The following is a 15,344-nucleotide window of genomic DNA, read 5'->3' on the forward strand; positions in this document are numbered from 1 at the left end:
AATCCTCTCAAGGCCACGGTCATACCGGTCCAAGTCTGCAGTGTCCCCCATGATTGTGGCTGTCTGTGCTGAACTGGTGTGGTAGAATATGAACTCAGGAAACATTTGCAGGTGTTGGGGGGGGGGGTGATATCTGATGTTAACCTTGCAGAGCAGATGGATTTGCCAGATTCTATGTCCTGCAATCGAAGGCAATGTTTTCTCCATATTTGTATCTTGCAGTAAAATCACATAACCTGAAATACTCAATGAAGCTTAGCTCAGTAGTTATAGTCAGCTATTCATCTATTTATCCAGGGTTTGGGTACAGTGGCAGCAGACTATATTGACCAAGTTCTCCCTCTATCTAGTAAGTCTTTCAGAGGATTTTCAGTTGTACGCTTTAGCACATAATCCCTCCAGAAAATTCTTGGTCTACACCAGATTCTCTCCCCAATTGGACATGCAAGCCTAAGCTCCAACATAGGATTTACATGTCACAAGAATTTTACACTTTGACATAAAAGTAAAAATCAAACTATATCAGGTTTCATACCTTGGAAACAAACAAACAAACAAAAACAACAAATATCCCAGGCATTCAACATTGGCTAATTTCCTTTTTTTTTATTTATCAGAAAATTGCAAACAATATCATGTGTATTTCCTAAAGAGCACAAACACACTGGCAAATTTTTGGTAACCCTGTGTATTGGTTTAATTAGCGGCCATGATGACTGGTGACTTTCAGCCTATTTCAGCATTTGTACAAGCCATCATTAGTAGCCGATGAAAACAGAAAGGGTCCTCATGAATGTCTCTTTGTGTAGTTTTATGTTTTTTTGTCAAAATATCCTCATCTATTTTGTTAAGATGCAGTTTGGATATGTGTCCCACACATATCCAAACTACATCTTGCATCCATCGTGTGTTACTGTTTTGAAGACATTCATAATGCATCAAACAGACACAGGGGATGCATGGCATCCATTATGCATCCGTGTATATGTAGTTAAAAGTAAATATATATTTAGCCTAAAGACTGATTGATTAAATGTGAGCACATTATGTATATATAACTTAGCTATATAAATAAAATTTGATTTGACTAGAACTATGATATAGATATGATTTTTGATTTAAGAAACAGATGAAAAAAATTGAATATTTGCACAATATTCTGCATCCCCAATTCTGCTCGAATATCTACCTGCAGTTGACACATGGAAGTCAAATTACAGATCCAAATTTTGCTCCATAATTGGTTGAACAAACACACCTTTGGCTGCAGGTATTCTCTTTCTTGTCCAAACATTTCACCTACCAGAAAGCCTGATGAGTTGTCCAGGAGGCAGCGGAAGCGGCAGACGAAGCTCCTCTCCAGGAAGGATGAGTTCTCTGGAGGAAGCTGCTCGGGGTTGTAGGTGACCACAGATGAACTGCTGTCTGGCTCCATCTCTGTTGTTAAAAGGAAAAAAAAATGTAGGAACACTCTCATGAGTGCAAAGTATTATCCTGTATCACATTGTAATTTCCACAACATATATAGTTAAGGTTAAGGTTTGCATGGGTTTTCACTTGAACACCTAATTCTCTCTTTTCTTTGAATGCTGGATGTTTTAGCAGCTCCTTCCTCTGTTATTATCAACTTTTCCCTGTTTGTCCAACAATAGTGGGCTGATTACTGCTTGGGGATGAAGAAAGCTCCTAATTTCTTCTCAGAAATATCTAGTTTGTAGTTTCAGAGAATACTGCATACTAACATTAGTTCAATCCCCATTTTATTGTCTAATCTGGCAAAACAGAAACTTAGATTAAACATATTTCACATTGACTCACTCTCTTGAGTGATATTATGCCTGCATGATATCATAAACAGCAACATTAAGGACATATTGTATGAGTAGATAATATGCCAGCTTCAGGCAGCCATGTTTGTTTATTCCTGAGCTGGACTTGTCTTCTATCATTATCTGCCCTCTGCTGTTTAATGTACAAATGCACTTATGTAATGAGGCTTGAAACTAACGCTAAATGACATTGTTTGTTGCAGTTAAAGGGGAGACAGTAAACAGCGAGTTAGTTGTGTCAGTTCTGTGGGTCTTAGCCTAAACACACGTAGCTCAGAACCAAAGGATACGGACATAAGCATCTTAAAATCTCAGATCTGGGACCACTTCTCCTCCTAAGCCAGAGTAGAGATTACAGGGTCATGTGACCTGACCTAAGGATGGCCTCATTGCTTAATGCTTAAACTGTGCACACTTAACCTCCTGATATCGATGTCTCACTGTGTGTATAAACAGACTGTGGATAGAAGGACATCCAGCATTGATACAGGTTTACTAAGCACAAACACTTGGCAGCACTATATCTAAACACAGCCAGAATTTGAAGTGTGGTTATAATAGAAATACGATGGCTGGAGGGAACTAGCAATAATGGAAAAATACAAGAGTGAGAGCAAAAAAATGCCTCCTAATACCTAAAGTTTTTAGTTATGATGGATTTCAAAGAATATATTACAAAGTTAGTTAGATCCTTGAACGCACCACAGGTTTAATATAAAAAGTCAGTGAACAAAAAGACTTTAAATGCCTTTTTTTCATCTAAAATGCAGGCTGAGTCCTACCAGTGCCACCATTATGCCAGAGTAAAATGCTGAGATATATGGCATCGTGATCACAAGTGCAGCTGCTATCATCATTAATATTTTGGGACTTGACACAATGAAAATTTAGCCCTATTCTTTGTAAATTGCAAGTGACTACCTCACTTTAACACATGATCACCACAGCCAGCCTGGTGGCACCACTTTTTAACATATTTTCTCCCCAATAAATTCATAACTATGCATTTAAATAACATGGTGGTAGACTTTTAGGTAAAGAAAAACCTTGTGAGTTCTGGTTTGACTGAAAAGAGTCCTCAATCAAAGTCATCAAGAGACCAATGGATGTGGCAGGGTTGCTTAACAGAGAAGCATGATAGTAGATTTCTGCAAATATCTGAATAGCTGGTATTTACAAATTAATCTTAGCTGATATTGACATAAGTCAGCAAAGGCCAAATTAGCCCTTCCCCATTTCTAAATATTACCTTGACAGAGTTCTCTCTAGTGCTAAGTGTTAAGACTGATTTTTCCTCTTTGATCTGCTCATAAGATGCTCCAATTTGAGATAGTGACTATTAAAAATGTTCAGTATTTCTGATCAGATACACTGCTGTGCACACATGAGTAGGACTGCCATATGAAACAGAACGACAGTCTGGAAGAAAGCTGACAGAAGGAGGAAGCACAGCAAACACAGCCACAACCAGGATAGGAAAAGTGAAGCATAAACTTAGATTGATGCCAGAAAGGTGGAGTATGTTGTTAATTTGTGGCAACGTTTATACATGGTGTGCTGCAATACATGCCACAACCGAACTGAGAAGGAAGGAGGCAGACTGAAATTGCTACCACAGTGGATATACCAGATAACAGCTCACCACATCAGGAATGTGGTTCTTTGCTTAACAAACATTCAGCCAGGTCATGATGTTCTTGATCCAACTGAACTTGATTCAGGCTCTTTAAGACATGTCTCCTCTCCTCTATTCAGTTCAGAACTGATGAATCCTTTTGGAGGGAAGGGGACATGTCTTTAAGAACCTCAATTAAGCCCATGTTTCCCCCTTTGGACCATGTTTTGGAGACTACAATCCTTATTTTTCATCTAGAATAATTTATTTCAACTGGGGTTTATCTCGTTGTCCTTAGTAGGAATAGGAGAGTAATCACCTTGTGGGGAGTCCTGGGTGATGGCGGGGGCAGCAGCAGGAGGATTCAGAGCCCAGTGCAGGTTCCTCCTGAGTTCCTGCTGGTCTTCAGTGTGGACCAATTCATACACACTCTGGTGCATGACATCTGTCTGAAAGAGAAATAAAAAAGGAAGAATTAACTTATGCATGTATGCTTTATATAAAGTGAAGGCACAGTTATTTAAAAGAGACAGAGGTAAATATGGAAATTCAATCATAGCATTCCTCATGGTAATAATGAAAATAGATCCTTCTTTCTTAAAGGTGTAACTTTTATCAAGTTTAATGGAAATAAATAGCAGTATGTTCTTCTGGCTGACTTCAAAATACACCTTGTGAGTGTTTTTATTCATATTTTTGCTGTTACAATTTGGTAGTCATTTACTGCAGCTGCTAACCAGCAAAAGTAGCTAGTTGTAACTTGATCACTGCTACATGGCTGTTGAGAAACTGCTAGTTATAAAAGCTTTGATGGCTAGTATCTAAAATTATCTTTAGCATAGTTAAATTTACCATCTCCGAGAACTGTATCTAAATAACTTCACAGCTATCACAGCCTTCTCAGTACTGGAGATTAACCAAAGTCTAGTTTAAGGATGAGTTAAATAGATCAGGCTTGGCTTGGCTCCATTTGGCTCATTCCTGGATTGTTCTTATAAATGCCAAGAATCCACATCCGTTTACACTGAAGAAGGTCAGAGAGGTTTTTTTGATGACTGACAGATTTGTTGTATCTAATCAGTGACATGTTTGCATTGTAAAACAAACAAACAAACAAACAAACAAACAAACAAACAAGAGGTTATGCACAGTTTCTGTTTCTCCTTTTAGCACAAAACTGCTCACCTGCTGAAGTTCAAATTAAAGCCACATCAGTCTGCATGCTGATTGACCTGATTGGATAGGCAGTGGTCTCCTGTCCACACTAATACCCCCCTCACAGCTAGCAGTAACAGCTATATTAATGTCTCATTAAGCTCAGATATAAAACACCGCAGAGCTCATGTTCTATATTTATTCTAAGGGAAGAAAATCCTGCCCTAAAATATATTGGTATGATAAAAGGTCACACACACACCTGCTTAATGCAAAGTTCAATTTAGTGATAGAAAGGAGATACAAATTTTTACTGTGGTGAGAAGATTTTTTTTTGGGGGGGGGTTGTCCAGGCCCAACCGCATTACTTCTTGCTGATTTTGCATGCAGAAATTTGAGGAGTCATAAGATATGTCTTGACACCAGCCTACAGGTGGATGCTGGGGTGGCAGTATTGAAAGCAAGTGTGCAGTCCTGATGCAGGGTAGAGTAGAGGGAGAGAGAGAAATCTTGCAAATCTTGCAAGGATGTCTGCCAAGTAACTGAACAATTACGCAGACCATTGTGAAATCAGAGTAGCTTGAGTTGTCTGCCTTAACTAGCTGACAGGTGTCACGTCATTTGTTTTTAAAATTTTTAGCTGTAGGTTTTTGCACATCACTGCATTTGTCACCGGCTGCAAGTATGAAAAACTCCTTCAGTGTTTTGTACTTTCTCAGAAGAACGTACGGATGCATCCAAACTCGTCATGTTCAATTCCTTGTGTTCTTCTTCTTCTGTTCTACTCGTTGTGTGCTATGGGGCAGAGTTGTGTTGTTGTTCTCTGCAGCCCACTGCTGTGACTGGTGCTTTATACAAAAGGCCAAGCTAAAAATAGGTCAGGTGTTTTTTGCTGTTGTTTGAGCCTCTGACTCTGCACCATGCAGCGAGTAGAGCGATGGATCAAACAAGACCCCTGTGCTGCTCCCAGCAGATGCTGCACGCAACCCATCCAACCAAACCCATCTATCAATGGCTAAAACCGGGCTTCTAGTTCTTTATTACATTCTTTCTTTGACGTTACACTCGTGCAACTCTGTTCTTATCTATACTCCTGAAAATGTAACACGCAAAAAAAGATGGGATTAAAATGTTAGCTAGGATAATGTCATGGGTTCAGATAGTCACTGAGGTGTTAAAATCCTAAGCCCTCAACCTACATCCCTCAACACTCTTGCACCTTCCATAGATAGTAAACCAATGAATGCTGAACCATTTACTTGGTTCTTTGATTTACAGGTACTCTCCAAAGTGATGACATCCTTTGCATAATGTTGGCACATACAGCACTCTTTTAAACATTTTTTCACTCATTATGCTCAAAAGTTTTTTATTTTTTTTGGAATCAAAACTTTTGAGGCACTAACTTGATTGTTAAGACTCTGAATTTGGGCATGGTTTAGCTCAGCTGGTAGAGCAGGTACCCAAATGGCCGTCCTCGATACACTGGTAGATTCCCGGTCTCTGCTTTGTGCATGCCCCGCCCCCCATAATTCCTGTCTTTCATCAGCTTGTCTTTGGCGTGATCGGTTAGTAGCCTGACCTACATCCTCGACATATCATTCTTCAAGAGCTTGGCACCATTGGGTAGGAAAGAAAACCCCAGTCATGCTCTGGATGTCTTTGCATATGACCAGAGGAATTGGCAAATAATCTGTTGAAAAAATAACAAAGTCCACACCTTTAGAGTGGAGTAACGCCACATCCACATGTGGCGAGTAAACATGGCCTAGAGTAACGCTTGAGTTGGTAGAAGGGTTGCCCCGAGCCCCTTGTTGTGCTGTGGATCTTCAAAGGGCCTGAAAACTGTGGGTGGTCTCTAGGCGTGTTACCAGGGCTGAAAGACCCAAACAAAAAAGATGCTGTCGAGCTTGACCTTGGCTTCTGAGCGACACATGTGTTTTAACATGTTTCAAGCTTGACTCTGGCAACTTCACCCCTTCTCCATATCTGTGTGGTGGCACATTGGGCCTACGATGATTTCTTAACACCCTACATGCCTTTAACTTATGCACATGACCGTATATGTCTCATGCTGACATCATCACCAATGTTGTTTCAGTTTGTAGCTTTATTTGTACTATAAGTGATGAGATAAGAGGACTGAGAGGATGCATTACCTGGTGGAAGCCCAGGTAGTCCTGGATGGTGTGAGAGGAGTAGAAGATGGTCCCACTGGCGGTGACGACCAGGACGAAGCCATTGAGAGCCTGTGGGAGGAAAATTGGACACAGACAATTAGGAAGCATGAATATATTTGTGCACAAAGAAAAAAGGTAAAAGCAGAACAATCAATGGAATTTGAACCATGCAGTTTTTATTTAATAGCCTTGGTTTACTATTTCAAAATGTAAGCTGTGATAAATGAGGTCTTTATATGGACAACTGTAACAAATTTAAATGTAGCAGATGTTAATTTAGTGAGAATCAGGGACAGAGGATTCAATTAGATCACTTTTGCAGAGGTAGTTTGTGCGTAAATGAAGCCGTGGCCCATCATGCCTCATTTCCCATCATTGTTCATTCATCATTGTTTTGGCCTGGATGACTGGTTTGTTAAGCGTGTTGTTTATGGTTTTAAAATGGAGTGTTACTTATTGTTTGTGCTGAGTAGTAGCTATTGAGAGATTACACTAAAGATTGAACCCAAAATAGTTAACTAATACAAACAAAATCAACTTAAAAGGCTGCACAAATGAATAGTTCTATCGTTGAGCAAAAACATCTCCTAGCACTCCTATGCTGATGACACTCAGGTGTATGTTTTACTTTTACCTGATGACTCAAGTCCTGGGGTAAGAGTTCATATGCTTTCCCCTTTTGCAGGACTTCTACAAAGCTGCAGCAGCAATGCTTTAAGAGGAAAACAAGTGCCGTTACTCTCCTTAATCACCTGTTATCAGTGTGTCTAACAATCTATTAACTCATTTGGGTGATATGAACCAAAATTCATATCTCAGTATGTTTTTAAATCTAAATTTCAGTACCTATTTTGGGTTGGATTTCAGCCTTTTATTTAACAGATTGCTCTGCTCACAAAGAAATGTGTGCAGGAACACAAAGACGATCTAGGAAAGGAAGAAGAGGAACAGAAAGAACTAGAAAGTAAATGAAAGAAGACTTTTTGGTGAAACGGAGCACGTTCATAGTTTCACTTTAAAGGGGAACAGCTGGTCGGACATTTCCACCCCACTAAACAACCACATGCCCTCTCTCCTGTTTCGGTAACATTCATAAACAAACACAACCACACAAACTCACACAATCACATACAGGGCTGTCCTCATACAACCACAAACATGCGCACTAGTAAAGTCATCATCTCGCTCCTCATGCAGCCCACGGGGGCCCGGGATGACTAATGCTGGAGCCGCCATGTTATTCTTTTTGATGATACACCAGTGATCATCACAATTATCTGCCACACTTCCTCCTGACTAAAAATAACAACATAAATGTCAGAGTCAAGTTTCTCAAATCAACGGACAGCAAACAGGGTCACTAAAATCAGGTTTTAACAATAGGATGATTAAAGATACTCTTACATCAATAAATTATTTATAATTATGATGCATACATAATATTTTTAGTTTTTAGAAATCAGATGACTACTATTGTTAGCATTTTATTTAAGGAGGCCCTAATTATGTTGTAATTTTATAGTAATAAGTGAAGTAATTTCTCAAAAAATAAGGTGTTAATTACAAAGTAATAAGTTTACATTTATCCAGTAATAGCATGTTATATTAAGGAAGTATTTACCTAGTCATAATGAATTCATTCTAAGTAAAATTTCTTAATATTGTGGCAGCTCTCTGGCAATTAGGTGTTTTTTACCCTCTAACCCTAATCCTAACCATAACCCTTGTAATATTGTGGCAATTTTCTGGAAATTAGGTAGTATTTTAGGAGGAAATATCTGGGAAATAGGATAATAATTGTCTTTATAAGTAGCTTGACCATTCCAGGGTAGTTTCTTTATTTTGAACCATCGAAAAGTGAGAACTTCCTGAATAATGTTCAAGTCATTTTTAGGGTTAGAGGGTTAGGATTAGGTTTAGGGGTTAGGGGGTTAAATACTACCAAATTAACAGAGAATTTCAACACTATAACAAGGAACAGTTAATACATTAAAACAAGGTAAATATATCCTTAATATCATCATACTTCTGAGTTGTTAATGGCAACTTATGCCACTTTATTCTTGAGAAATATCTAGACAATTACCACTTGTTATTATACGATTACTATGTAATTTTGGTACGCTAAAATAAAGTCTTACCCCATTTTTGCTATTTACTATATAGTTGGATCAAATAGATCAGCCAAAAAAAAAAGAAGGTTCATAAAATGCCATGACTCACCTTTCCCCCACCACTTAGCCCTACTCTTGTGTTTTGCATATTAAAATCTAGGGCAGGGCAAGCTGATTCCTTGCTTTGCAAATGGACCTACATGGACCTCCGAATAGAGATTTTCCAGAGGCACACTCCAAATTAAGTGTCATGGGACATTTCCCAGAATGCATTATGACTTATCAGTACGATTTGAGATCTACTACAATAAGCTAATATAATTGTAAACTTAGCACAAAAAAGTAAGGACAATTATGTTTGGTAGATCTCTAAAGGTTATATCATTGGAAAGCCTGTTTATTACCCTTTTAAATGGTTCCATTTGTAGGGAACATGCATTTGTGGGATGAGCAGCAGAGCTGAGTATGTGGGTTGCACCCATGAAAAATTAGCCAAATCTTCTCTGCCAAAGCCAAACAGCTGATTTTGCTGTTGCTACTGACTCTTGATTGGAGCTTCTGGTAGCCCCAGGTGCGGACAATCAGGTTTCTGATAGGCATCATTGGAGGCAACCTCAATGCAGAGAGATATCGGTATGAGATTCTGCAACCAGTGGTAATCCAAAATCTCCACAGTCTGGGACCGAACTCTGTCCTCCTAGATGACAACGCCTGATCAAGGTTTATCGGAGACTTCCTCCAGAATTTGTGAGTGGAGAGGATGATATGGCCAGCAGTCCTGACCTCAACCCCATTGAACACTTGTGGGATCGTCTGGGTCATGCTGTTTGTGCCAGAGTGACCAACTCAACCACACTGGCTGACTTGCGACAAATGCTGGTTGAAGAATGGGATGCCATCCCACAGCAGTGTGTGACGAGGCTGGTGATCAGCATGAGGAGGTGCCAGAGTGGGTTGTGCCCGATTTTTCATGGGCACAAGCCACATGCTCAGCTCTGCTGCTCATCCCACAAATGCATGTTCCTTACAAATGTGGGACCAGTCAAAAGGGATATAAACAGACATTCCAATGGTATAAGATGTCTCGTCAAGGAGCACTGTTACAACAAAGAAATAATCTACCAAACACCAATTTCCTTACTTTTGGTGCATTTCTAAAAACTGCTTGTATGGGAAATGTCCGTTTTTTTTTTTTTTTCATTGTGTCAAATGCAAATGTTGATGGTTACTGATGACATATCAGGAAGTAACAAGAATTCAAAACTGACAGGTATTAGTAATATAGATGGTACAGAAAGTAGTAGAAGTCAACTTTTACAACCTGGCAGCAATAAATGCTGAGAAGAAGTGCTCTGAAGCTGAAATTTTAGGCCCTGAAAATGCAAAAAAGGTATCTGTGGATACAGAACTTTCGCTCTTCCTGCAAAAAACAACTAATCATGTTTCTTCCTTATGGATGGGTCTGACCACTTATCTTAAACTTAAGCTTGATCTCTTAGGACCTGTAAGCCCCCCAAATTAATAGTGCATCATAGTGAATGACACTCAAGGCTACATTTTAGACACCTCACAACCTCCTTACAGAAAGTCTGACATGTTGGATGCTTTTTCTATCAGAGAGTTCAAGCATCAAAAGTCCTGCCTTTATGATGTACGAATACGTGAGTCAGCAATCAGAGATGTCACTTACGGTTATTTCTTTACTGGACTTCACAGGCCAAAATGAATGCATTTTGATGTGGTCTTCCTCAGCCATGTTCAATATGCTACCATAAAGGTCATATCTGATTGTTGACACTTCAGTTTTTTCTACAGCAAGTTTGCTTCCAGCCTTCTCCCTGGGTCTCGTCTCGTCCTACCCCTTTTCTTAATGTCATTATTTCGTTGTGAGAGTTGGTCAGATACCATGTAGCCTTACATGTCTGTTGGTAAAGTCAAGGCATGTATTTGTGATACAGTAATCATCATGTTTGTGTAGTCTGACCTTTGCATTTCTATATCTGCCTTCAGAGATCTGCCGACCCCCCTCTTCTTCTAACTTTTATTCTTCTGACCTTTTGCATTTTGTTCTTGCTTTATTTTAATATATACCAGTCTCTCTCTTTGGTCTGGGTTTTGTGCATTTTTCATCATGAGTTCCTGCCTTTGCATCATCTGTCAAAGCCCTAATCTATTTCTAAAGGTGCAGTCTAAGTAGTATTATTCTTATTTCTTTTCTTTAGGTGAAAATGCATCTTAGATGTATAGCTAGAATACGTACATCAGTAGCTTAAACCAAATCAAAAAGCTGCTTCTGGAGAAGAGTATGAAGTGAAAGACTGTGCAGCCTTCAGAAACGAGGCCATGTCTTATAATATCTGAGAGTGTCCTCATGCGGACTCATTGACCCCACAGCTGCAAGTGATTCAAACAGTCATGAGTGAGGATGTCAACACCGCATGTTTTAACACATCAACATTTTGTCATATTTTACCCAAAAACCACTGTGAGACAAAGATATGTCTAAACTGCAATGATATACTGACAATTTTTTGGCACAGAAATGTTGTCAAAGATCTTGGCCATATTTGTCAAGTTAGGCCTCTAAGAAGGCAAAGACCATCCTGTGAAACCCTCTACATACAGAGTTCAGATTTCTGTCATCAAGGAGGAGGATGGTTTAGACAAATCAGACATATCAGGAGTTATTTATTCCACCAGCCAACGAGTTTTGAACATCATTCAAGTTTAGGTATTTTTCATTTACTAGGGATGGGTAAAACTTTAGTACTACATGTGGTAGTCATTATTTCACAACCTTTCATTACTTCTGCTCCACATGCATGCTGTTTAAGGTTACAATAGTTCAACTTTAGTGTTACAAGTGTAACTCAACTTTGTGGGTTTAAATAACAAAACATGCTTGGTAAGAAATGAGAATAATTTAAAAAAATAACTTTGCATAGGTAAAACTTCTTCAGCCATGGTGCTGGCCAGTGAGCTTTACAACGACTTCAGTAACTCTCAAGAAACACGACTTAAAAGGCAAAGAAACCTTTGTTGGAGCTGTTAGGAACACATTGTTTGTTATGATACCTCATTAAAAGGTTCTTTGCAGATGATGTCATACAACTTGGAGAACATCTGCTGGGGGCAAGTGATTTATGCATATGCATACACCTACCAAAAGGCCAAGCTTTCAGCTGTTTATGACTACGCCAAGCGTTACAAAACATTCCGAAGTCTTTGGCTGCTTTTATGTCTGCGAAGTAGTGAAATAGTTTGGCAATTTAAAAAAAAAAGTTAAAAAAAAAAATAGCAGGAATTATTTTTTTTTTTAAAGTCTCAGTGGTATCACAATTCTTGCGTACGATCAAGACAAGGAGTATAGGTCCACACACCAAGGAGCTCCCATTTCAAGCATTTATCAGCAACCAAGTAATGTTTCAAGCCAGCATGCTCTTCTTCAGACTTAGTGATGCATCGGTGTGTCACCACCTCAAATCTGTAACATAAACATGTGACATAACACAGCTGAAGTCCATCAGTATCTTGTTAGGTATCCTGACATGACAATTTCAAATTCAAAGCACCAAAATGACATACAAAGGAGAATAAGGAGCATGGCGCACCCATAAATAGCATGTGTGTAAAGTCAGGACACCTATCGTCAGAAAATGAAGTTGGATATATCTACAGTATAACATATCTAAATCACAGTGCCAGTGCATATTCCCACAAGAATATATGAATATGTACATAAACAAAAATATACAATTAACACACGTGATGCACACATAACAGAAAAAAAAAACATGTCTGCATGCCATCTATACATACAGACAAATACACATCTCCCAAAAGTTAGTACTCCAAAAAGGATTTGGTCCAAAAACTCTGTTATCTAGTACTACATAAAAAGAGGCACTTCTAAAGCAAACTATGACTAAAATAGGCATAGAGACAAGTGAAATAACACACAATAATACTTTAGTTCCAAATATTTTCAAAGAAGAAAAATAACAAGAGTTGGTTCAGTAAAGTTTTCTCATGGTTTAGCACATTAAACTCTTATCTTGTTTTCTCAGCTGGTGTCTGTCTCACCAACCTCAACCCTCGCTTGTTGTGACTAGAAATCCATCTCTTTTTAGAGATCCAGATCATTTGGCTCAGCTCAGCAGAGCTGGTTTGCTCCCAAACGGCTCTTCTTTTGGTACCAGTTTGGCTTTTTAAATGTGTATTTAATAACGACAACGGATGGAGGAAAGGAAACTGACACTTAAACAGGAGCTAGCTACTGTGGTTCACATTAGAGAGCCGTTCGGTAGCATAGTCCCGTTTGTGAATGGCAAGGCTTTACACTGTCACTCCCCCCACAGAGTTTATTCAGTTGATAGTACAAAATGAATAAACTTTGTATATTTTAAAGGGGCTCAGCTGGCCTCTTAGCCCAGTACAAGACTCCTCTAGACTTTTTCTCCCTTCATCTGGCTAGACGACACTAGGAGATCAGTAGGACTGAGTAAATTGTGATGTTGATCACCTCCACACCAGGTAAATCAGTTAAACTATGGAACAAAGATGAGCTTTTTTGTAAAGTGTAGTGGTTGTACTCAGTGTATGTAGAACTTTTCCAATGATAATTGTAGTATTAAGGTCCCCCACTTCCTGAACCCCAACAGATAATTTCAGAACGATCCCTACTAATTTAAGTCAAACAGCAGAAGATGAGTATGGATACAAAAGGCTATGCGTCCTTGATGGATGTGGGGTGTAAATTAAAAGTCCCCTCCTCTGCAGGCACTTCTGGACATCTGTTGCAAACCAAATTGCCCCTCTTGGACACTAAGGGATCTTCCAGTCCAGCCAAAGGGTTAGTGTTTGTGAAATTTAGACAACGTGCTAGAGTGTTCCTGCGATTTTTGGTGATTAAATCTCCATAAATGAGCCATATTGGATAGGCCCAGGGCTTCTGTTTTGATGATTTGGTATCACATCAGTGTCATCATGGTTGGTTTTGTAAGTTTGAAATCTGGTTCAGTGGCAACCCTCGTCATGCCAGAAAAGGACAAACAGTCCAGAAGCATCCAGACTACAGCGCCAGAGTCTTTTGTTGTCAGATGTTGACCAAGTTGAGCAATTATGCATGTGTTTATTTTCTAAAATGACTAAAACTAAAAACACAATTAATACATAATGGCATGTGTCCTCCATTTTTAGAGTGTGAATAATTGATCTGCTCCTCCATAATTCACCAACGTCTCATGTGAAGAAAGAAGAAAATAAAGCTGACATTCCTCAGACTGTGAACTGCTCGGCCTCTTCCTCCTCCTCTCATCCTGTCGATTAAGGACAAGGAGGAGAAGGAGGGCGAGGCCCCCCGTGGAACTCTCTCCCTCTTTTCCCCTAAATGAGCTTTCATTTCTCATTACTAACAAGCTGGGGAAATGTAGGCTTATCATAATAATGAAACCTCCCTGGTAGGCTCGGGCTATGGCAGGGAAGGCTGTTTCCTCTCCTCTCCTGGAATGCCAGTGTGATGCACATTGGGAGGAACTGGACTGGAAAATCAATGACTCCAGCAGATCCCAAAAAGATCTGGCAGCCAGAGAGCTCGTCCTCCACTCAATCACACAGACGGTGTGGAGGGCACAAAACCGCCATGAACCAGGAGAGATTTTCTTTTCCGTGCTTTCACTCGATTGGAAAACAGGTCGGTCCATGGCCTTTTCTTAAAAAGCTGAACCCTGACCTCAAACTCGAACAATACGTGCAGATCATCAGGTCGCTGTGTAAACACCACGGACTAAAGCATGCAGACCGGAGGAATATTAGTCCTCTCAGAGATCTGGATTCTGCTGGCATTCACCATAGGCTATAACAATATCCATACCTGTTTTGATACCACGCTTTAAAGATACACTAAATCTGTAAATGTGGCCAAAGTACTTGTGAAACTTAGACAATATGCAAGTGTTTGCTCGCAATTTTCAATATATTTGTTCCTTTCTTCTAGGCTGGTTACATTACCTGCTCTTATTTTAAAAACCTTGGGTAGATTGAAGATTATTACATGAATTTAACCACTGAAAAAGCAACTTGTTATGGATGGAAAAAGAAATAAGGACTTGACCACTGAGACATAATTGAGCAGCACTGGCCTTATCTTACATCACTGTGACATCAAGGAGACACTGACAGGGCTTGACTAAAAGGTGACTAAAGGGACAATCAAGCATGCAATTAATCCTGATCAAGTACAATTAATGCACTAATTATGGGACTAGGGATGCTCTAATACCAACACCAGTAATGGGTATCAGTGCTGAGACCAAGCTGTGCACTCGTACTTGCACAAACATTGCAAATACTGTGATCTGTATCATTTTACAGCATCATGTAAACCTCCTATCATGAGTAGGTTGGCAAATTGTAGCTATGTTTGCAGTTTGGTGATATTTGAGCATTTAAC

At 39.4% G+C, this 15,344-nt stretch overlaps 1 protein-coding gene across 1 annotated transcript in view; it reads right to left on the reverse strand.

Moving 5' to 3' along the window:
* Positions 1-15,344, reverse strand: part of LOC121522611 (aryl hydrocarbon receptor-like) — a 77,933-nt gene that overhangs the window by 11,035 nt on the left and 51,554 nt on the right. Inside the window, exons 4-6 of the mRNA XM_041807155.1 lie at positions 6,759-6,848; positions 3,764-3,893; positions 1,304-1,437 (exon numbers count right to left, since the gene is read on the reverse strand). Coding sequence (XP_041663089.1) covers positions 1,304-1,437; positions 3,764-3,893; positions 6,759-6,848 — 354 coding nt within the window. The remainder of the gene's footprint in view (positions 1-1,303; positions 1,438-3,763; positions 3,894-6,758; positions 6,849-15,344) is intronic.

This window comes from Cheilinus undulatus, linkage group 15, assembly GCF_018320785.1.
Source record: "Cheilinus undulatus linkage group 15, ASM1832078v1, whole genome shotgun sequence".
In the NCBI taxonomy this organism is placed as follows: Eukaryota; Metazoa; Chordata; class Actinopteri; order Labriformes; family Labridae; genus Cheilinus; species Cheilinus undulatus.